This window comes from Oncorhynchus keta, chromosome 4 (genome assembly GCF_023373465.1).
Source record: "Oncorhynchus keta strain PuntledgeMale-10-30-2019 chromosome 4, Oket_V2, whole genome shotgun sequence".
NCBI classification, from domain to species: domain Eukaryota; kingdom Metazoa; phylum Chordata; class Actinopteri; order Salmoniformes; family Salmonidae; genus Oncorhynchus; species Oncorhynchus keta.
The window spans coordinates 60747196-60771794 of NC_068424.1; the positions used below are offsets into that span (position 1 = coordinate 60747196).

The window sequence follows — 24599 nt, forward strand, 5'->3', positions numbered from 1 at the left end:
GGGGCGTGTTGAAAACACCTGTAGGTTTACTCTATGGGTTACCGTTGACAACAGAATGAGCTCTTTGTAAAGAAACAAGAAAGTTTAATGAGATACTTACTATAGGTTCAGTATTATTACAAAATGAGCAATTACTGTCTTAAATACCAAAACGATGGGTTTACAGTATAGTTGTTCTGGCTAGATCTACAGATTTACAGAAAACAGTGTCCATTTGAACACAAGGTGGCACTCTAAACAAGAACACAGCCAGCTCAGCACTTGGGGAGAAAAAAAAACCCCACTGAATTCACTGCACTAATATAGGCCTCTACAGAATATTGTATGGCGCAGATGGAAATGATCTCATGATGCAGTCTAAAATAAAACTAGCATTAAAAAGCATGCAAATTTTATTAGCCTGCTCATAACGCATCTTCAAAGATGGGGTTCTTCGTCTTTCGCCAGAACAATACGCAATTTGGAGGCTTGGGTTAACCGGGTTTGGGTTTAAGTTCCAGGCCACAGAGGGCTTTTAAAAGCTGCCTTTCTGACGTTGGGAAGGATGCGAGTGAAAGTGTGTTTTGTGGTCCTATTAAGACTGGCCACAAGACGGAGAGGTCTTATGAAACGGACAGCATATAAATTGTTTTACGGGCTGTATGTATTTGTCATATCTGCCACAGAGCGAAAGGCCATTTTTCTACTACTACCAGTGCATTCTGGTAATAGAGTTTAAGTCTACTCTATGTAATATGTTTACCATGTATGCATATATCTGCAAGTGTTTAGGCACATTCATGCATACATGTGCAGCCCTGTATATTCAACAATTATTAAATAGCAACACTCCTTGGACAAAGCTAAGAAAGTAATACAATGTAAATATGATTGAGGGAGTTGCTGTAACCAGTGTGTATTGGAAATGGTCCAATTTCAGAGGTCACCATGCAAGGTTACTTAAAAGGTCACTGTCATTTCTTCATATGCGCAAAAATATACAAACCCAAATGAACAAATAAAATATATAAAGTATAAATAGAGAAAGGTCATGCATTCTTCATGTTTGCCATCCAGAGGTGTGCATCACTGCTCGAGGTCATGGCCACATGCGTAAGAAGCAGGATTTCTAAACGTCTACTGAAGGATGACAGGTAATGTAGTTCTCTGTATCTGATCTGTGTAGGCTGGGAGAAACTCAATATGTTGTGGCTGTTATGGTGTGATGCTCCTCCCTTAGCCAACTGAGCATTTTGTATTGGTCTCTGAATCCTAGTCAATGAACGACAAGCTCACATTGGCGGGAGGTCGTCGTCAAGCCAAGATGGACATTTCTCCACCGCCGGTTTGTTGCCCTCGCGACCTTCAACCTCCGACTTGCCCATGTGACCCTGGCAGGTGATGGTCAGCGTGGTGTTTGCCCCGGCTGAAGGAACAGGCAGGAACTGGTTTGGACCAGTGGTGCCGCCGTGTTTTGGCGAGGTAAGGGCACGGCGAGCCCATACGTCGTCATTCCTCCCCGTGTCTGTCGCCAGGGATATGGACAGCCCCACCTTCTTTTGCCCTGCCTTCTCCCTGTAAATCATGGGAGGGAACTTCCTGGATGTGTCCAGGCTGGTCCTGGGGCTAAGGGGGCTCGTCACGATGATGGAGGTAGTCATGGGGCTGGTTGTCAGGGATGACGGACGGTATAGTTCCTCCGAGCATGAGCGGACGGGGCTACTGCTGAGAGAGTGGTTTGGTTAGCATTGACCAAGGTCGTAGGGCATTTGACATTATTTCACTATTGAAATAACAATAAAACAAAATTAGGATATCCAGATACTTGAAATTAAAAATACAAAAAAGTCTCTTGACCAATCATAATTACACAAATGCACATGGCAGAGGTAAGTTGTTTTTGGCAAAAAGCAACAGGGTCGTTCCATGTTATTTCATCAAGTCATGACACCTACCATTGTTCAGATTGTTCTGAAATGGTTTCTGAAGTTAGAAACAGATCATTCAGCAACTTTATTTTGTGGAAATATCATTTTCTCAGAGAACTTAAGCTAATTAATTGCACCCAAATTGACCATAAATATTTTTAAGGATTCATACAATATTCAATAATTATAGTACCCAACATCCAATTTGGACCTCACATTCTTCAAACTTTGTCCACCTAATAGTAGGAACAGTAACATCTAGCGGTTAACATCTGGTGATATCAGGATGATGGATGGGACATAAACCTAAAAACTTAAAATGACTAGTTTCTCTGAACAGGGGAAAAATACAAATGAACTGAGAATACATTACATAGGATGAAGAAACAATACTCCGATCCGCAGCTTCATACTTCTTGAGACAGAGAACTGATACTATATACTTGTTTTTGGGGTGAGATTGACGTGAGGTGTGGGGGGGTCTGTGGGTGACTTGCCAATTTCTTTGGATTCCTCATGTCTTAGTCATAGTTAGTTAGTACTATATTTATTGAATATTATCTGAATCTTATATATTAAAATGGCCAATTTGAGCACAACAAATTAGCTTAATTTTTTTTAAATATAATTTAATCTCTAAGGAATTATGTTCCACAAATGTTTATCTTAACTGTTTCTAACAAATTATTTCAGAACAATCTGAGATTGTCAGTGTCAAAACACTTCCTTGTTCTTTTTGAGGTGGAACCACCCAACAGTAAAAGAGATGTCTGATTTTTGCCATAATATAATTGATTCTGTTACAAAAAGGTTTTCTGGTGAGTGTCATACATTGATCGGTTTCAGGTCTTTTGGAAACTCTGTTCGGTGCACGCTTGTAATTTCTATTTGAAGTGGGGAAAATAGCATACCGATGTCAGGGCAGCCTGGAGGGCTAAATACGCCACTAAAAACTATATTAAATAGTTTGTTTTATTAAGTATCTCAAATGACATGGTATATCCTTGCAGTTAACAATATCACAAGGATTATCTAATTTAATTAAAAACAAAGCATTAAAATAGGCTGAACAAAAAAAGTGATCCAAAAATGAACTCGCTCAAGTAATCGAATAATAACATCCATTCAGATATCGGATATTAGATAACCGTGCTCATCCTGTAATAATCGTAATATAAAGACATCGGCATTGACTCGAATGGGTTTGTTCATAAGGGTTGTGGAACCATTTCAAACACAGATGCAGAATCATACCCAAACACAATATCCTATTATAAAAACTCACATTAGTACAGCTGGAATGTAGATTTGTGAAGAAAAGCAGATAAAACACTAGTGACTCACAAAGATTGTATTGGGAGAAAACCCACAATAGCTATAGCTAGTCTGCTTTGGTAAAGCTTTCCCCCGTGGATTTTTAAATTTGATTCTTTGCTTGAAACATAGGCGCAGTTAAATTAAATAGCCCCACTCTTAATAAAAATGGTCAATACATGGTTCAACTTACTAAAAATTATTTTTCTCCCCACTCATATTATACTAGGCCTTACATTCTACCAGAGTCATTTTCATTATCACACCGTTACCATTGAAAATGTGGACATGTCTTCTGTCATTGAAAAAAATATCTAATGTGTGCCATTGAGAATGCGTACATCTCTTCAGGCAATGAGAAGGGTACGCCATATCCCAGCCCTGGTCAGGGACCCCTCATTTCCTACTTCCTGAGGGTGGGTTGTCAAATACTGTAACACAGTATGGGTAGGCTAGCTAGACAATGGCAAGTATTTGGTGTGTGCGTGCAAGGCTGCGTCTATATCAAATGTGTGTGTGTGCTTGAACAACCAACGTGTTTCCAATATACAAAGGCAGCATAGTGACTTGCTGATTATCTCCAACCTGTGCCATAGACCCATTCGGTATGAGATAGATCGCAGCAGCCCTGCCCATCTCTGGGGAAAACAACCTGTGGTTACCTAGGTTACCCCATTGACTCACAGCAAAAACATTTAAATGCAATTTTCTTGTCATCTGCTTGTTTTAGTCAATTAAAAACAACATTTAGGAACTGTACATGTCTAAAGATTACTTTTAAACATTGCCTTCTCCCGAGCTCAGTATTGCCAACTTAGCAACTGTCGCTATATCTAGCGAGTTTTCAGCCCTTCATCGACTTTTATTGGTAAAAGATTCTAGCGCCAAATTCAACTATTTTTCAGGTTGCCTTTGGGGACTTTTGACAATGAGGGTTTCTATGGTTTTAATTGCATTTAGAGATTTTTCCCACTGAATTCTGCTGCAAACAACAGAAGCCACAGCAACGACGCACACACAGGCAGAGAATGACCTGCAGAGAGCTGGGACCAAAGTAACAAAGCCTACCATCAGTAACACACTATGCCACCAGGGACTCAAATCCTGCAGTGCCAGACGTGTCCCCCTGCTTAAGCCAGTACATGTCCAGGCCCGTATGAAGTTTGCTAGAGAGCATTTGAATGATCCAGAAGAAGATTGGGAGAATGTCATATGGTCAGATGAAACCAAAATATAACTTTTTGGTAAAAACTAAACTCATCATGTTTGGAGGACAAAGAATGGTGAGTTGCATCCAAGGAACACCATACATACTGTGAAGCATGGGGGTGGAAACATCATGCTTTGGGGCTGTTTTTCTGCAAAGGGACCAGGACGACTGATCTGTGAAAGGAAAGAATGAATGGGGCCATGTATTGTGACATTTTGAGTGAAAACCTTCCATCAGCAAGGTCATTGAAGATGAAACGTGGCTGGGTCTTTCAGCATGACAATGATCCCAAACACACTGCCCGGGCAACGAAGGAGTGGCTTCGTAAGAAGCATTTCAAGGTCCTGGAATGGCCTAGCCAGTTTCCAGATCTCAACCCCATAGAAAATCTTTGGAGGGAGTTGAAAGTCAGTGTTCCCCAGCAACATCACTGATCTAGAGGAGATCTGCAAGGAGGAATGGGCCAAAATACCAGCAACAGTGTGTGACAACCTGAAGACTTACAGAAAACGATTGACCTCTGTCATTGCCAACAAAGGGTATATAACAAAGTATTGAGATAAACTTTTGTTATTGAGCAAATACTTACTTTCCACCATAATTTGCAAAATAAATTCATAAAAAATCCTACAATGTGATTTTCTGGATTTTTTTTCCTAATTTTGTCTGTCATAGTTGAAGTGTACCTATGATGAAAATTACAGGTCTCTCATCTTTTTAAGTGGGAGAACCTGCACAATTGGTGGCTGACTAAATACTTTCATGCCCCAGTGTAACACCCATCTATCCAGAAACAAGGGAACAAATTAATTCCATTTGAGTTTGCGCATCTCAAATAGCCTCTTGTAATGCACATTGGTGGTTGTTTTACCTATGACCTATTTTACAATAATGGTGCCGAAGAAGAAGGAAGATATGTGTCCCCAACCGATTGTGTGTTTTTGTTTGTTTATTAGCGCTTTTTTGTAACTTGTTTTTTTACATAATGTTGCCGCTACCGTCCTCTTCTGACCGAAAATAACTTTTGGACATCAGGACTGCAATTACTCACCACGGACTGACAGAGTCCTTTTTTTCAGAGTCTGATGAGCCCGACGTGACCGATTATACTGCTTTCTGGGGAACAGGCCCAGATCCCTGTGATTTGCATAAAGAGGTGGAGAAAAAGGGGCCAAAGGGTGGGCTGCCTTCTGAGAATTCGTGGGCGATCGAATAAACCCCCACTTCCTTCCATTCTGCTAGCAAACGTGCAATCCTTTGAGAATAAAATAGATGACCTACGCGTAAGATTACAGCATCTAGTAGCCAGGGACTTGAATGCAGGGAAACTTAAATCTGGTTTACCAAATTTCTATCAGCATGTTAAATGTGCAGCCACAGGGAAAAAAATAATTAAAAACTCTGGACCACCTTTACGCCACACACAAAGACGCATACAAAGCTCTCAGTCACCCTCTATTTGGCAAATCTGGCCATAATACTATCGTTCAGATTCCTGTTTACAAGCAAAAATGTAAGCAAGAAGCACCAGTGACTAGATCAATAAAAATGTGGTTAAGATGCTAAGCTACAGGACTGTTTTGCTAGCAGACAGGAATATGTTCCGAGATTCCTCTGATGGCATTGAAGAGTGCTCCACATCAGTCATTGGCTTCATCAATAAGTGCATCGATGCAGTCGTCCCCACAGTGACCGTACGTACATACCCCAACCAGAAGCCATAGATTACAGGCAACAGCCGCACTGAGCTAAAGCTGCCTCTTTCAAGGAGCGGAACTCTAACCCGGAAGCTAATAAGAAATCCCACTATGCCCTTCGATGAACCACCAAACAGGCAAAGCGTCAATACAGGACTAAGATCGAATAATACTACACCGGCTCTGATGCTCGTCGGATGTGGCCGTGCTTGCAAATCATTACAGACAACAAAGGTAAGCACAGCCGAGAGCTGTCCAGGGACACAAGCCTACCAGACGAGCTGAACTATTTCTAGGCTCGCTTCGAGAGGCAAATGGCACTGAAACATGCATGAGAGAACCAGCTGTTCCTGAAGACTGATCACAGCAGCCGATATGAGTAAAACTTTTAAACAAGTCAACATTCACAAGGCCGCAGGGCCAGATGGATTACCAGGATGTGCACTGCGAGCATGCGCTGACCAACTGGCAATTGTCTTCCTGACATTTTCAACCTCTCCCTGTCCGAGTCTGTAGTACCAACATGTTTTAAGCAGGCCACCATAGTCCCTGTGTCCAAGATCACTAAGGAAACCTGCCTAAATGACTACCGACCCGTAGCACTCACATCTGTAGCCATGAAGTGCTTTGAAAGGCTGGTCATGGCTCACATCAACACCATTATCCCAGAAACCCTAGGCCCACACCAATTTGCATACCGACCCAACAGATCGAAAGATGCAATTTCTATTGCACTCCACACTGTCCTTTCCCACCTAGACAAAAGGAACACCTATGAGAGAATGCTATTCATTGACTACAGCTCAGCGTTCAACACTATGGTGCCCTCAAAGCTTATCAATAAGCTAAGGACCCTGGGACTAAACACCTCCCTCTGAAACTGGATCCTGGACTTCCTGACAGGCCACCCCCAAGTGGTAAGGGTAGGTAACAACACATCCACCACGCTGATCCTCAAAAAAGGGGCCCCTCAGGGGTGCGTGCTCAGTCCCCTCCTATACCATGTGGTGCCAGGACAACAACCTCTCCGTCAATGTGATCACGACAAAGGAGATTATTTTGGACTACAGGAAAAAGAGGACCGAGCACGCCCCCCATTCTCATCGACAGGGCTGCAGTGGAGCAGGTTGAGAGCTTTAAGTTCCATGGTGTCCACATTGCCAACAAACTAACATGGTCCAAGCACACCAAGACAGTCGTGAAGAGGGAACAACAGAACCTATTCCCCCTCATGAGACTGAAAAGATTTGGCATTGGTCCTCAGATCCTCAAAAGGTTCTACAGCTGCACCATCGAGAGCATCCCGACTGGTTGCAACACTGCATGGTAACTGCTCGGCCTCCGACCGCAAGGCACTACAGACGGTAGTGCAAATGGCCCAGTGCATCACTGGGGCCAAGCTCACTGCCATCCAGGACCTCTATACCAGGTGGTGTCAGAGGAAGGCCCTAAAAATGGTCAATGACTCCTGCCACCCTAGTTGTAGACTGTTCTCTCTGCTACCGCACGGCAAGCGGTACCGGAGCGCCAAGTCTTGGTCCAAGAGGCTTCTAAACAGCTTCTACCCCCAAGCCATAAGACTCCTTAACACCTAATCAAATGGCTACCCAGACTATTTGCATTACCCCCCCCCCCTCTTTTACACCGCTGCTACCCTGTTGTTATCATCTATGCATAGTCAATTTAATAACTTTACCTACATGTACATATTATCTCAACTAACCGGTGCCCCCGCACCGTTACCCCCCCTGTATAGTCTGGCCATTGTTATTTTACTGCTGCTCTTAAATTACTTGTTACTTTTATTTCTTATCTGTTTTTAAAAAAACTGCATTGCTGGTTAGAGGCTCATAAGTATGCATTTCACTGTAAGGCTGTTGTATTCAGCGCATGTGACTAATAACATTTGATTTGATTTTAGTTGAAAGCAGCAAAAGTCATTCTGGACAAGAGCGTATGTTAAATGATTAGAATGTAACTGTAATCAACAGTAGCCAAACAACTAACAGGCAGAAGGCCATAAGAAGTTGCTTCAGGACGGATGTCAAAACAACTGCCAGGAACACAGAGCGACTCATCAGAAATAAAAAGAACGAACATTGCAGACTCCTGGCAAACACCAAAACCCCAAACTTCTGAGCTTGGTTATCACATGCAGCGAAAGAGGGCAGCTGTGGCCAACGCCAACAAAAACACTAGGCCACAGCACAGCTTATGTTTGGAATGTTCCTCGGACCTCCCCAGAATAACTCTTGGGTATGTCCTAAATGGCACCGTATTACCTATATAGTGCCCCTACTTTGGACCAGGGCCCACAGTGCACTATATCAGGAATAGTGTGCCATTTAGGATGCAGACTTGGAACATGCCCTGTACACAAGTCCTATTTCATCTTTAGTGTGTTTAGTCAGCCAACATAGTGCCAAGCCAGGTCTTCAGATATCAAAGGCCAGAGAAAGCAGACCTATTCATAGGGTGGATCCAAATTCAACTCACTACGGCCCCAAATAAGCATCAGTTATGTCCTTGTCGGAAAATAACAGGAAAAGTTACGCTCTTATGAAATGGTTCACTGAATCTCCCAGAGTTTGTGTAAGTAGTTGTCTTTAGAAGTATCTGCATGGGCGTGTTTGAAGGTGTCATCACCAAAACAATATAAGGAAATCAAATTGGCACCTTGGTTTCAATACATTTTACGGGGATATCCTAAAGAGGGTTAATTAAGTTAGGGTCATTGGAACTGTGGCTTGATGAGACAAGAGACTAAGGGAAAGTTTCATCTGGGGATTGTTTTGGTAAGGGGTTATTGTTTTAGCTTTAGGAGTTAGGGCACACAGTGATTGGCACCTTTGCTCAGCGGTCACAGTCAGGTGTATAGCAGTCTCCCTGTGGTTGAGTGTGGGGGTCTGTGAGCGCTGAGGGGGGGTGTAGGAGTGAAGCTCATACTTCTCCCTCTCCTTCCACTCCTGTCTCCACGGGCATGCCGGAGTGAACCTCCCTTCCTCCTCTTTTCTCTCCTCCATTTCTTCCTCATCCCTGTGTTGTTCTTCTGACTGACTCTGTGGTTGGGGAAGGGGTTGGGCTTGGAGCTCGGGGGACGGGGGCTCAATAGGAGCTATAACTGGGGGTACGTCTAGGTTGGGGAGTTTGGTTGGACTGTTACACACACACACACACACATACATCCATCCATCCAGCACACACGCACGCCCACACAAGCGGCAATCACAACACCAACATGCAACGATAACACAGCGTAGCACAAACAAAGCCGCAAGGCATGTGAAACACGCAAGCATTACCACAAAACACAGTGATAATGTGATCATATGCACAATGACAATGGGAGTACCAAAAAGCAACACACCAATGGAAACATGTGGAAGGAAAAAATAGCAAATTAACAGATCACACATTATAATGATGTAATACAAATCTCAAAACATTTGAATAAAGAGTCACTGAAAAGCCGAATAAGCTGAATGAAGAATAATGTGCTGTTTGGTATTGGTCGGTCAGGGACCCGATGACCTCGGTGAAAAGCTCAAGCCAATCTCATTCAAGTGCACAGACAGGTGTAGAAATGCACTGACACATGCACACGTCCTCATACATTTACTCAGATAGGGCTAGCATGACCTTAGGATCTAAAATTGCACACCCACATGTAAACACAGAGACACACTTGCTTGCTCTGCTCACACTTGCTCCTTGTTGACTTCGACTTACACGTTTAACTCTTTCCAATTACAACCTTGCATTGAGACACACGTAGAGGAAATACGATGTTTGCTGAATGAATCCAACTGGAAGCCAGTCATCCTTCCAATACTATTGCGAAGCCTGCGTATTACGAATCCTGTATTCGTCATCGTGTGAGAGTGGTGTGTAGGTGTTACATCTAAAGTCTGGTTTAAACTAATAAGCTTAAAGTCAAACCATGCCATGTCAACAAGGTCAGATGTACTGTTGGAGCAAAGGCCCGATTTAGTAGGTGACGTCTAGTGTAAACAAACACACTCATATGTATGCATGTAAACTCAGCAAAAAAAGAAACATCCTCTCACTGTCAACTGCGTTTATTTTAAGCAAACTTAAATGTGTAAATATTTGTATGAACATAAGATTCAACAACAGACAAACTGAACAAGTTCCACAGACATGTGACTAACAGAAATGGAATAATGTGTCCCTGAATAAAGGGGGGGGGGGGGCAAAATCAACCGTGCTCAAAGGGATTGAGATTTGAGCTCTTCGCTGGCCATGGCAGAACACTGACTTTCCAGTCTTGCAGGAAATCACACACAGAACAAGCAGTATGGCTGGTGGCATGCTGGAGGGTCATTGATGGAGGGATTGTGCGTTCCTGGAGTAACTCGGGCAGTTGTTGCCACCCTGTAGCTGTCCTGCAGGTGTGATGTTCGGATGTACCAATCATGTGCAGATGTTGTTACACGTGGTCTGCCACTGCGAGGACAATCAGCTGTCTGTGCGGTCTCCCTATAGCGCTGTCTTAGGCGTCTCACAATATGGACATTGCAATTTATTGCCCTGGTCACATCTGCAATCCTCATGCCTCCTTGTAACATGCTTATGGCATGTTCACGCAGATGAGCAGTGACCCTGGGCATCTTTCTTCTGGTGTTTTTCAGTGGCTTAACGACCGTTCCACAGGTGCATGTTCATTTGTTGTTTATGGTTCATTGAACAAGCATGGGAAACAGAGTTTAAACCCTTTACAATGAAGATCTGTGAAGTTATTTGGATTTTTACAAATTATCTTTGAAAGACGGGGTCGTTTCTTTTTTTGCTGAGTTTATGTATGCATGTGTTTGTACAGTATGTATGCATGTACTCTGTGTGCACACATGAAAGCACGCTCACACACATGCTCGTAAGCGCACACACACCAGATTTCAACTCATCAAGATGAGGGCCCCTCAGGGGTGCGGAATCCCTAGTTTGAAAACAACTGTTTTTCTGGATGCCACATTTTCCCCCATGTGGGCCTGCCCCCTAGCAAATCAAGCGCAACCAATGAGCTTCAGCCTCTCGCCATAACAGATACAGCTATCAATACACACATGACGCACCCACAGCAGAGGGAGAGAGAGAGAGCAAAGACATGGTGCACGTCTGCATATCTGGAAAATTGCGTGCTACGTTAGGTAATTTTCAAAGAGAATTTTTGGCTCATGAGAACTACTTTCAGAACTACTGGCTAAATAGTAAACAAAAGTACAGAAAAATCTCTTTAAACATGCATGTTCCACATCAGACAAGACATTCCCAGTCTCCCAGTCTCCTTTGTGCGTTGGGGAAATGACAATATGAAGGAAAATTGGCTGACGGTAGCGGTTTTCGAAGTGCTGTGTGAGGTCTGGTGGAAGAAACAACATATCGGTGTTCCGGAGAGAAGCAGTCCATCACCACCACCCTGGGGCGGCAGGGTAGCCTAGTGGTTAGAGCGTTGGACAAGTAACTGGAAGGTTGCAAGTTCAAACCCCCGAGCTGACAAGGTACGAATCTGTCGTTCTGCCCGTGAACAGGCAGTTAACCCACTGTTCCTAGAATTTGTTCTTAACTGACTTGCCTAGTTAAATAAAGGTAAAATAAAATTTAAAAAAATAAACATGCCAACACTTCTAGAAAAGATAGACTAAGGGCTCAGAGTTTCTTTCGTCTCAATGGTAATAACAGAACCTCCATTAGCATTTTGGCTAATGTTTAGATTGATGGCCCATTAGGCTTGTGTTATCTGTAGCTAAAAAAGAACACTAGGCTAACGAGCTGCTAAGGTGTGTGCACCAATCGAGTGGTGATGAGTATTTTGGAGAACAGTTATCCTTTTGAACAATAGAGTATGAGATGTACTTTTTCAATATATGACAAATACAATATTAGCATATTGGTCTCCTACTGCTATTGAAACACCTCCCACTATCTATTGGCTTGGGTCTGTCTGAACTGGTCTGTCAAAGTGTAGCAATTGACATACATAGGAGTTAAAAATGATCAAGTTTTCCTGGAGAAAAGAGTGCAACACATTTACCAAATCACACCATGGCTACGATCGAATATCCATACTAGCATTCCACTTAGTAGTGGTAGTAGGCTCTGTTCCAATCTATCTATCACTTATTACATCACCAATGCTCACCTGAAGGGTATATCGCCTCCTATGGGCGAGGTGGCGGTACTCCAGCTCTTGCGGCTGCCTCCACCCCCTCCACTGCCCTCCTCCCGGCTCTCGTGGTCACCCCTTTTCCTGCGCAGCGGTGTGGGCACATAGCCACTGGCGTTGCTCTTGTTGGGCAGGTACTGATTGAAGGGCACCATCACGCGGGGCTCGCTCACCGAGGTCCGCCGAGCCAGCATGTCATCCTTGCGCACGTCTGGCAGCTTCCTGCCCCCGTGGGGTCCGGCGTCGGACTCGGAGTCGCTGCCACGGCCTGGTGGGTACAAACGAGGGAGAGACTGACTTAAACCACCACAGTACCCCCATGAAACGTTGCCCCACCCACCGAGAAAGAGAAATAACTGCTTAGGTTTTTAAAATTAGACATCAGCGTTTACCAATCCTGGACTAAAAGGACCACTTTATTCATTGGTTTTCATTTTAATGATGCTATCCAACCACTGACCTCTCAACTTGGATAGACATTACTAAGAGTGGTCTAGAGGTATGCTAGAAACACCCCAGTATCAATTAAACAGACCATTGAACAGCAGAAAACTTTCTAGATTGTGTCTTTAAGAGCTCTGAGTCTGATATAGCCATAGACTGTTAAAATGGAAATAAACCACAAGAATCAGTTTAAAAGAACACCAGTACATTAGGAGTCCCCCAGTACCTGGCCTAGATGATCATGTGACTTAGCAGTCTGCCAGTGAAGTCTCTATTTTACCACCTATGCACCTTTCTAGGCTTCCTTAAACAAACTGTACAGTATACTTATTATGGGCGAAGGTAGATACTGTTTGATCGCTCTTGTCAACCATCAAATTAACCCAAAATAGTAACATTTGGTTGTGCAGAACCTCATCGCTTAAGGTCTTCCCTCCCTCTCTTCCACATAAATTCATCCTTTAAGGTCCTGCCATTCTCCACTTAGAGATTTATGCTTCCCAAATGGCACCCTATTTCACCTTGAAAGTAAACTACTTTTGACCAGAGCCCAGAGGATGCCATTTGGGACGCAAACATTCACTTTTTGACAGATAAAGCCTATAGAGGCCTTAAGGTACTTCTGCTTCAAATTGACCATAGGTTGTAAAGTGGAGGGGTTTAACCCTTCAACAGCTTCAATTGGAACCATAAGCAGGTGCCACTAATGCATGCAGCCCATAACAACTGACCCGTGGTCTCCTGTCAACCCGTGGTCTCCTGTCAACCCGTGGTCTCCTGTCAACCCGTGGTCTCCTGTCAACCCGTGGTCTCCTGTCAACCTGTGGTCTCCTGTCAACCTGTGGTCTCCTGTCAACAGTAAACCACATGTCAACAGAAAACCACATGTTACCAGTAAATGGCAGGTAGCATAGCGGTTAAGAATGTTGGGCCAGTAACTGAAAGGTCGCTTGTTCGAGTCAGAGCCTACTAGGTGAAAAATATGTCGATGTGCCCTTGAGCCAGGCACTTAACTCCAATTGCTCCTGTAAGTCTCTCTGGATAAGAGCATCTGCTAAATTACTAAAATGTAAACATGTGGACTACTGTTAACAGGGAAGAATAGAAGAGGGAGGAATAGAGAAGAGTGAAGACTAGAATAGGGAAGAGAGTACAGAAGTGGCCTCTTGCTAGTAACACAAATATGTCTATTTATCCAGTGTGCGTTGATTTACATAACCCCTGACAAAAGAGGGCTGCCATTATCACATTTCTTTTGGAGATGAAATTAAAATCCTCTGAGGTAGCTTCCACAGTGAGTTTGAGAGCAGAATGGTGATAGCAGCTTAAGGAAGGCCTGGACCATGGAAAACTGTAGCTAATTTGTATAAACAGTCATGATTGGGAGCCTCATCATTGAATGATCTCTCTTCTGTCCTGCTGTTCTCAGACCAAGAGTGTGAGCCTCCAGGAGGTCTCCTGGAACTGTTCCAGAGTCAATTAGAGTTAGATGAGCCCAGGGCTGGAGATGGCCTGGGCGAGGCACTGTGGTTAGGACAGTGAACATCTTTAATGTACAGCTGGTCTCACTAAATTAATTTCACTAAAACCACTCAATGTTTACCTATATGGCCAACCCAGCATCAATAGCTCAATGTTTCCCTATAAACCAATACAAAAAAAACCCACCAACAACTCAATGCTTCCTTTCAATCCAATAGAAAAACAGACCTCTCAATGCCTTTCGCAACAAACCAATAATAAAACATCTTTACAAATGAATAGCAAACACATCAAATAAGCGTTTCCCTACAAACCAATAGCAAACACAATGTGGTCGGTCCTGTGTGGCTCAGTTGATACCATGTGGCACTTACAATGCCAGGGTTGTGGGATTGATTCCCACGGGGGACCAGTACAAACAAATATGAAAATGTACGCACTCACTACTATAAGTCGCTTTGGATAAGAGCGTCTGCTAAATGACACTAACACACACACACACACACACACACACACACACACACACACACACACACACACACACACACACACACACACACACACACACACACACACACACACACACACACACACACACCTCAAAAAAAATAAAGGGATCACTTAAACAACACAACGTAACTCGAAATTATAGGCAATTAGCAAGACACCCCCAATAAAGGAGTGGTTCTGCAGGTGGTGACCACAGACCACTTCTCAGTTCCTATGCTTCCTGGCTGATGTTTTGGTCACTTTTGAATGCTGGTGGTGCTTTCACTCTAGTGGTAGCATGAGACGGAGTCTACAACACACACAAGTGGCTCCGGTAGTGCAGCTCATCCAGGATGGAACATCAATGCGAGCTGTGGCAAGAAGGTTTGCTGTGTCTGTGAGTATAGTGTCCAGAGCATGGAGGCGCTACCAGGAGACAGGCCAGTACATCAGGAGACGTGGAGGAGGCCGTAGGAGGGCAACAACCCAGCAGCAGGACCGCTACCTGCCGCCTTTGTGCAAGGAGGAGCAGGAGGAGCACTGCCAGAGCCCTGCAAAATTACCCCCAGCAGGCCAAAAATGTGTATGTGTCTGCTCAAATGGTCAGAAACAGACTCCATGAGGGTGGTATGGAGGGCCCGACGTCCACAGGTGGGGGTTGTGCTTACAGCCCAACACCGTGCAGGACATTTGGCATTTGCCAGAGAACACCAAGATTGGCAAATTTGCCACTGGCGCCCTGTGCTCTTCACAGATGAAAGCAGGTTCACACTGAGCACATGTGACAGAGTCTGGAGACGCAGTGGAGAACGTTCTGCTGCCTGCAACATCCTCCAGCATGACCAGTTTGGCAGTGGGTCAGTCATGGTGTGTGGTGGCATTTCTTTGGGGGCCGCACAGCCCTCCATGTGCTCACCAGAGGTAGCCTGACTGCCATTAGGTACCGAGATGAGATCCTCAGACCCCTTGCGAGACCATATGCTGGTGCGGTTGGCCCTGGGTTCCTCCTAATGCAAGACAATGCTAGACCTCATGTGGCGGGAGTGTTCCTGCAAGAGGAAGGCATTGATGCTATGGACTGGCCCGCCCGTTCCCCAGACCTGAATCCAATTGAGCACATCTGGGACATCATGTCTCACTCCATCCACCAACGCCACGTTGCACCACAGACTGTCCAGGAGTTGGCGGATGCTTTAGTCCAGGTCTGGGAGGAGATCCTTCAGGAGACCATCCGCCACCTCATCAGGAGCATGCCCAGGCGTTGTAGGGAGGTCATAAAGGCACGCGGAGGCCACACACAATACTGAGCCTCATTTTGACTTGTTTTAAGGACATTACATATATATGTATGTACATATATTTATATACATGTACATATATTTATACACACACACACACACACACACACACACACACACACACACACACACACTTTAAATCAAACAAACATCAACTAAACATCTCCCTGCAAACCAAAAATCCAGCTCTGAGCACTTTCACCCATCGACACAGACATTTCCTCCCCACTTCCTTCCAAACAATAACACACCCTAGCCCTCGACAGGAATATTGGTCTCAGCCCATGTGTTGCCTTTAGTTCCCAGAATCTCAGCCAAAAGACTTCGTGAAACATTGCAACCTTTTACAAGCCTCCATTAAAAGTTAAGAGGTTGCTTTGACAATTATACTGTGTGATACTACTTACCTACTTCCTATGGTAACTTATGACTAGCATGAAGTTAAAAAACACCTTCAGTTTCAGCCAAGCTAGAATTCAGACTCCAGACAGACTTCCTTGCAGTGCATCATTTTTAAAAAAAAATGTAAATTATTTTTTACAGCAGTTGACGTGTCTGTCTTTCCGACATGAAACATTACTCACAGCATCGCATGTTACATGCGACCATTGTGAACATGGCGGATGCATTGGAATATGGACATTTAAGCAGAGCTGTTGCTTTAATCCTTTCCATCCATTGTCTGACACCAGCGCACTCTCCAAAATGAAAACACACGCGGGCACACACAGTGGGGGGGGGGAGTTGTGCCCAGCAAAAAGTGCACAAAAAACAGTGAGAAAAACAGATGGGAGCATAGCTACCTGAGCTGCATAGGGTCAAACGTGGACAGGCAGCTTAAATAATAACCATCTGCATGCATGCAACATCTTGCTAGTCCACATATATAAATAAACTCAGCAAAAACAGAAACGTCCCTTTTTCAGGACCCTGTCTTTCAAAGATCATTCGTAAAAATCCAAATAACTTCACAGATCTTCATTATAAAGGGTTTAAACACTGTTTCCCATGATTGTTCAATTAATGAACATGCACCTGTGGAATGGTCGTTAAGACACTAACAGCTTACAGACGGTAGGCAATTAAGGTCACAGTATGAAAACTTAGGACACTAAAGAGGCCTTTCTACTGACTCTGAAAAACACCAAAAGAAAGATGCCCAGGGTCCCTGCTCATCTGCGTGAACGTGCCTTAGGCATGCTCCAAGGAGGCATGAGGACTGCAGATGTGGCCAGGGCAATAAATTGCCATGTCTGTACTGTGAGACACCTAAGACGGCGCTACAGGGAGATGGGATGGACAGCTGATCATCCTCGCAGTGGCAGACCACTTGTAACAACACCTGCACAGGATCGGTACATGCGAACATCACACCTGCGGGATAGGTACAGGATGGCAAAAACAAATGCCCGAGTTACAATAGGAACGCACAATCCCTCCATCAGTGCTCAGACTGTCCACAGTAGGCTGAGAGGCCCTGGACTGTTAGTCACATGTCTGTGGAACTTGTTTAGTTTATGTCTCAGTTGTTGAATCTTATGTTCATACAAATATTTACACATGTTAAGTTTTCTGAAAATAAGCAGCTGACAATGAGAGGACGTTTCTGTTATTTGTTGCTAAGTTTTAATATACGCGCACGTACACAGACATATATAAAGATTAAAGCAGGCTAGGCTTGTGTGGTTATGGTTAGGTCTCATTTTGTCTCAATCCCCCTTGAACAATCAGGGTTTTAAAAGGCTCTGGTTGGAGCATCATAGAGTTTTAAAATACAGAACCTAGTTCTTGGCTTCTCTTTCCTTGCCTGGAAAATACATAAAACACACATCTTATTTTTCCTCTGGTGCATTTGATGGAGAGCTTGCTAGTCTTGTGTTGACATTGCAGCTGCTAATATACAAAAGATAGTCCTCAAAGGTAGCATAGGCCTGTATAAGAGAGGAGAGGAATTATATCAATCAATAATGGTGTATGTGTGCATGCGCATATGTCCCTAGGTGTGCATACAAATATAGGCACAAGATTGAGTATGCCCCTATATTTCAAGCAGAAACACCCACACCCACTGTGACTGATATGGATCACTCTCAGGTATCTTAATTCTAGTGCAACACTACAGATGACAGACAGAACACTCACACCCACTGTGACTGATATGCATCACTCTCAGGTATCATCTAGTGCAACACCACAGATTGTAACAGTTGAAGAATTGGTATGTAAAAAACAGCTCCACTAGAATATGTTGCAACCCGTCAGTCAAGACTGCAATCTCCTCTCTCCACCACCTGATCTCAATTCTCTCTCTCCATGTCTCTTCAAGAGGGCCTTCAAAGAGACGTAACCCACAGCAACAGCCCTAAACATTGGGCCCGAGGAATAAACACAAAACCTCCTTTGTACATATGTCAATAACAGAGCTGGGCTGAGATGGAGATACCCTGACAGATGATCACATAGATTGGAGGTTGAAAAGAGCAAATAGGGGCAGCTAGTTTCAGACCAGCTGACAGTGACTATTCCACCACCTGCCCCAATGACACTGTATGTGAAAATGCCTGACATGCATCATTAAAGTGCACAGAATAAACCATTGGTGGTGAATGAGGTAAGTCACTATGTGATGACAGCTACATGAACAAAACAGTTACAGCTATGCAAGCCACTATAACACAACAGGGTGCACACCATTTAGCAACAGAAAATGTTTTACAACGAAAATGAGAATTCAAGTTCAGTTAGTCCCTCCCGGTTTTGTCCATTTTCTTCTGTTAGGTTTTGACCCAGGTAACACCAGACAGTATGAGACAGTAAAAGCATGTGACTTGTGTGTGCAGTGTGACCCATCCGGGCGTCTAGCGTCTTACCATCACTGCCAATGCCGCGGGCGACCACTACGTCCGGCGAGGGCGTCTGTCTGGAGCGTGAGCCGAATGAGTCCAGGCTGTCGAAGGAGTCCTCTCGGCCGTGGCGAGGCGGGGAGAGCGAGTCGCTACGCTCCGAGTCCCAGCAGTCGATGTAGCCGCTGTCCCGTATGCTGCGCTGGGGGCTCTCAGTGTCCTCTGCCTCCTTTGACACACAAATGCACAAGCATGCAAATTTATGCACACACACACGTCAATGTAAAAAGATTGTGTTGAGATCCCAATACCCCATCCAATCTGGATCCCTCCTTCACCATGATTCCTCCAACACGGACAAGTACATTCACTTCCTCTTTCCAATTCTAATTGATATTCCTCTTCGGTCTCTGTGTTTTAAGCTGCACAGTGTAACCCTATCTGTGGCTTCTCTAGTTTCCAGGGTTGAGGAAAGGCTTTTCCTTCCCGTCTGCCGGAGGAACCTCCTGGACCAGCCCTGTTTCTCTTTCCCTCTCATGGCTGACACCTACCACCTCTTTCTCCCTCTCCACTGCCCCTTCTCTTTTCCTCAAACCCTCCTGTCCCTCCCTCTACTCCTCTCTCCTGCTCCCTTCCACTCCCCCTCTCCATCCCTCCCACACTATCCCGTTCTCCACCCACCCCTATCCCCCCCAACCCATTTTCCCCCCTTACCCTCCAATCTACTCAGTCTTTCAATTCCTCAGACCTATTCCCTGTGCCAGATCCTGAGTGAAGGAGGATGCTGGGGTCCTACTTGGCTGACCTCATGGTGGGTGGGGGGGTGTGGGGTACAATGGCTGGCTTTGAGTGGCAACTCTAGGGGGGGGGATTCCTATAGGGTTCATAGGACAACAGCAGTGGACCTGAAGCTAATGAGTGTGCAGGTTTTGGTTCCTGCCCAGCATTAATACACCTCCTGTATTGCGTGTAACAGGATTTCATAAACCTATTGAATTTCTCTCTCACTTTAAGTCACTATCATTACCTTTTGTTAAGTGGAGATGTGGCCCTGTTATTCTGGACTATAAAGACATCTGGGAAAGCATTCTAGGTTAAGTGGTCATTTCTCATTTATAGAGAATAATAGTGGGAGAATGGAATAAATGGAAGAGGAGTGACCTCACGCTCAGAACGGTTGCTACAGCTACGTCCCTATATGTCCCTGGGGGGCTGTAAAAAGCCATAGTCCAGGTGACACACACTGGTTCTGGAGGACCAGTTGAAGGCCTGAGATCATCCCTGGACAAAGAGAGAGGTGGGAATGGGGGGGGAGAAAGAGCAAAGAGCATTCTCTTCTGGGGATGACTCCATGATGAGGGGAAGGGTGAGATAAAGGATGGAGTAGTGAAAGCATCAGTGCACCCGAGGGGAGTTTGCGTCATAACATCCTTACGTTTGCCAAAGAAAACATATGCTTAGATCGGACAGTCCCTTCTAGTCTAACGTTCCTAATAGTACAGCCACCTAACAACTGCAAAACTACTCTGAACATCTACAAAGACGTACAAATAAACCACCCTTCCAGGAATTGAACCCCCAACCTTGTCATTGCTATCACTAGGATACAACAAACTGAGCCATGTCAAAGCCTTACATCTATCCCTGTACGCATCCCTGTACACACCTTCCGCATTTGTGATAGCAGGCCTTCAAACTCCTTCAGGTCCAGTGTGGGCCCGTTGTAGGAGGTGCAGCTGTTGGCAGCCCGGCCCAGCCAGTATATGGTAATCAGAACCTGTGGAGGAATCATTACAGCAGGAAGAGGATTTTAGAGCCAGTATCAACAAGACAAGGTATTAACGTCAGTCTGTAACATTCAATTTAGTGGTAGATCATTGCCAATTGACCCAGCCGCACAGTCAACCAACTTTTGGGCTAACTAATTCCCAGTGGTCTCATACCCCAAGCTTGTGCACAAGTTGTATAATACATTATGCAAGACTGCTAGCACATGATACATTAGCTTATTTGATAAATAGCAAAGTTGCTTGATAAATGTTTTACGGGCCCAATATCCCACTTTTCCCCCCAAAAAACAGACCAAACTAACAGTTTGCTTACTGAGTAATAAACCTGGCAAACTGCCATTGCAAAATCAACTTATGTTGATATGGGTAAAATTAACATACTGTAAGCCACAAACGAAATTCTTGACAGCTCCAAGGTATGCTTCATAACGCTAATACTAACCGACAGCAACACAAGCATTCTCAGCCACCTGAGAGCAATCAGAGAATTCCACATTTCACACAGTATGTCTATGTGACAGATGCCAGCTATGGCACACTGTACCCATTAGCTAGCAAAATTCTACCATCTCTCAAAGAGGAACATTGGGCTAACTTATATAAAATTAAAATAATGCTAACTCAGACATGTGTTGCAGACTCATTGAGGTACTGTACTGACACATTAAATATTCCGGATACATTCTGGACATATCGTTTTGCCATGCGGTTTGTGCAGCGACCGTACCACACACAACTGATACTACACACAACTGATACTACACACAATTGCTCCACAGTTGTTATTCCCCAATTGCATCAATTCAATGTACTATTCTCCCTTGAGTGTTAGTTTGATGTCAAGTCCAGTCATACAAACTAAAATCACTCTCCTTTCCACTTGCCTTCAATTTGTAAGGAGTATAAACAGTTTCATCAAAGTGGCCACCAATAGGGTTCACTTCCTGATATATTTGGTCCACTCTTTTCCCTATCACTATAATAGGCTAGCCAGGGGTTTCTGTACAAAAAAGACCTAGCCCTGGCCAATATGAACACACAGCTAGCTTTCTCACTCTCTTTACCATTGCCACATGGGTAAGGTTGTTTTACTATGCTAACATAGCCCTGACAGCTAATTTACCATGCCAACTTCATCTACTATCTCATGTCCCTATATGTAGCTAGGCCACTGTGTGGACACAGCACTCTTGCTACTGTGGCCATATGGAGATCACACAGGCTCTTTTATGTTGCAAGAACAAGCTGATAGATGACTTTGATATCACAAAGCAGACAATCTAAGGATCTAGGGTTATTCCTTTGATAAAACCGATTACAGGTGGTTTGCCTAATGTGTGGTACACAGTAATTGTAAGCACTCTTTTCAGATGACAATCTAGGCTACAAAACAAAAACTAAACATACTTCAACCACAATGCACATCCAGTGCACTGTATCTAGAAGGCAAAACAATACTATTCACATTCATCACAAGCACCCACACTACCATTTAGCATGACAAATGTACACAAAGTGAATTCAGGTAGGTAGCCTGACTGGGATTCAAACTTGGAGGATACTTGCAACTTTCAGTACAACACCTGTCTGTCAAACAGCAAGGGGCTGGAATCTCTTGATAAGGTCATTAGGTGCCGTTCTAAGGACGGAAAACATTTGTGTCAATAAATAGCCTAGACAGGGTATAAATGTTCATACAACTCATGCTCTGTTTGTGGAATATACAGTAGGTTCTACAACTGTTGCAATGATAAATTAAACAGCATACCGAACCTGGCTAAATATGTTGAAGCTACACCTTTGCAAACACCCCTGTGACAGCATGTCACACTGAAAGTATACACCACAAACTAATCCTGCAACATCTTAAAGACCTGAGGTCATGCCCTCTGCACGTCTGTCTCCGCCTCACTTTACAGTGCCCGTCTTCTCTGATACGTTTCACTGGACCAAGTCACCTGACAAAATGTGTTCCTTCCAGACGGGACAATAACCTCCTTGTGCCACAAGTGTGTACACAGGCCTGATTGGTGTCACAGTTTTGCCCCAGCCCCAGCCCCAGCTAACACACCTGACTCCAATAATCACCTAATCATGATCTTCAGTTTAAAATGCAATTTGATTAATCAGCTGTGTTTGCGAGGGATGGAGAAAAAGTGTGCCACCAATCAAGCCCTCGAGGACTGGAGTTGCCCACCCCTGTAGCTTGCATGAGCACACACACCTTCACAGCAGCAGTTCCATACCTACAGAACCAAAAAGCCAAACAATATTTTCTCCAAAACATACCTACGTCATAGGGAATAGATAGATACCTTACCCTTGGTTCAGTTAAACAATCCATGAGGCCAGCAGAATTCCATCCAGTCAAGCATGATAGTCCCTTTTCCTAGCCAAGTTTACAAAACAGTACAAAATACTCCACCACCTATCTAATTTTTTCAGTTTGATGGTGCTCTGAGTCTCAGCAAAAATTTTTTTTATAATTGAATGCTGCTGCTGCAGTTTGCTACAATGAAAAGTTTGCTACAATTGACAGCAGCACTAGGCTAGCTCACTCTACAGCTGTTGGGGGTTTATGGGACGTTCTCATGCAGTGCAGACTGAGTCTAATGCAGCGCTTCAGTGTCCCTCTGCTAAAACAGCTGTGGGGCTAGAGTTGGAGGCAGCCTTGGCTGAGTATAGTCACATATGTTAGACAGAGTACGCTATAGCAAGCCAAGTCAGGTAGAGAGCTCACTGCAGAGAATGACAAACGCACTTCGCCAGCTCCTCTTAAAGCAGCAGAGACAGGAGATAGACAGAGGGAGAAAGAGAGGGGTTCATGGGATGGACTGACTAAGGCAGAGGGATAGGATTGAGAGAGATATTCAGAGATGGAGAAAAGAATGACAGAAAGAAAGACAAAAAAAGACAAAACACAGCCAGAGACAGAGACCAACCCATAGACACGAGGACATAACAGATTACCAGACTGACAAACAATATAGAGAGGTGTCACTTACATTTTTGAGTTTCCTACTGCAGTCTGCAACCCTGCTAGGGAGAGAGAGAGAGAGAGAGAGAGAGAGAGACGAGGAGGATCATAGGTTCCAGGTTAGAGAGCTGTCAAATGAGCTGCACCTACTCCACACTGTAGTTATGGAATGACATACAAATGGAAAAACTGATCTGGACTGAGAAGGAGGGAGGAGGAAGAAAGTGAGTGGGAGAGAGAGAGGGGAAGGGAGAGAGAAAGAAAGAAGTAGAGAGGGACAAAGAGAGAGAGACAAAGAGAGAGAGAGTAGTTGCAAGAGAGAAAATATTAGTCTCTCCCAACTCTCCAGCCTGACCCTGTTGCTGCAGCCTCAAGGTTGTTTGACCCCGTTGCTTCAGCCTCAAGGTTGTTTGACCCCGTTGCTTCAGCCTCAAGGTTGTTTGACCCCGTTGCTTCAGCCTCAAGGTTGTTTGACCCCGTTGCTGCAGCCTCAAGGTTGTTTGGATGCTTTTCTATGTTCAAGCGCCTCTAGGCAATAGCAGGGCAAGGACAAATTATTATTTAATTGTCTTTCTCTGACACACAAATGGACACACGCACAGAGACAAACAGACAAAAACACACGGGCAGGCATGTTTGCCTTCCATTCTCTCACTAACATCTTTCTAATCAAACTAAATAAGCACTCAACCATGTGTCAGAATGGTAACATATTGAACTATATCTACAGGTCCCGTGTCGGTCTGGTGTGTGCATGCGTTTGTGTGTGTGTGTGCATGTGTGTGTAGGTGAGCTGACCTAAGGCTACACTTGATACTTTACTCACACACTAGTCAGAGGTCATAGGTCAGCCTAGTGGGCTTGTTCAGCTCCCACACAACATTCCATGTCATAATGACCTTTACAGGTGACCCAGGAGTTAAGAGTGTTACAGACCTACTCCCACATGAGTGGGATTATTATG

General features: G+C 44.3%; 1 protein-coding gene across 11 annotated transcripts in view; it reads right to left on the reverse strand.

Annotated features, from left to right (window-relative positions):
* LOC118379901 (LIM and calponin homology domains-containing protein 1-like) overlaps positions 1-24599 on the reverse strand; it is a 146090-nt gene that overhangs the window by 31882 nt on the left and 89609 nt on the right. For 5 of the 11 annotated variants that reach the window (XM_035766925.2, XM_035766920.2, XM_035766906.2 and 2 more), the window contains exons 5-8: positions 23664-23697; positions 20535-20645; positions 18896-19097; positions 12289-12580 (exon numbers count right to left, since the gene is read on the reverse strand). In XM_035766925.2, coding sequence (XP_035622818.1) covers positions 12289-12580; positions 18896-19097; positions 20535-20645; positions 23664-23697 — 639 coding nt within the window. The other 6 variants (XM_035766914.2, XM_035766939.2, XM_035766951.1 and 3 more) reach the window with 5 other exon arrangements.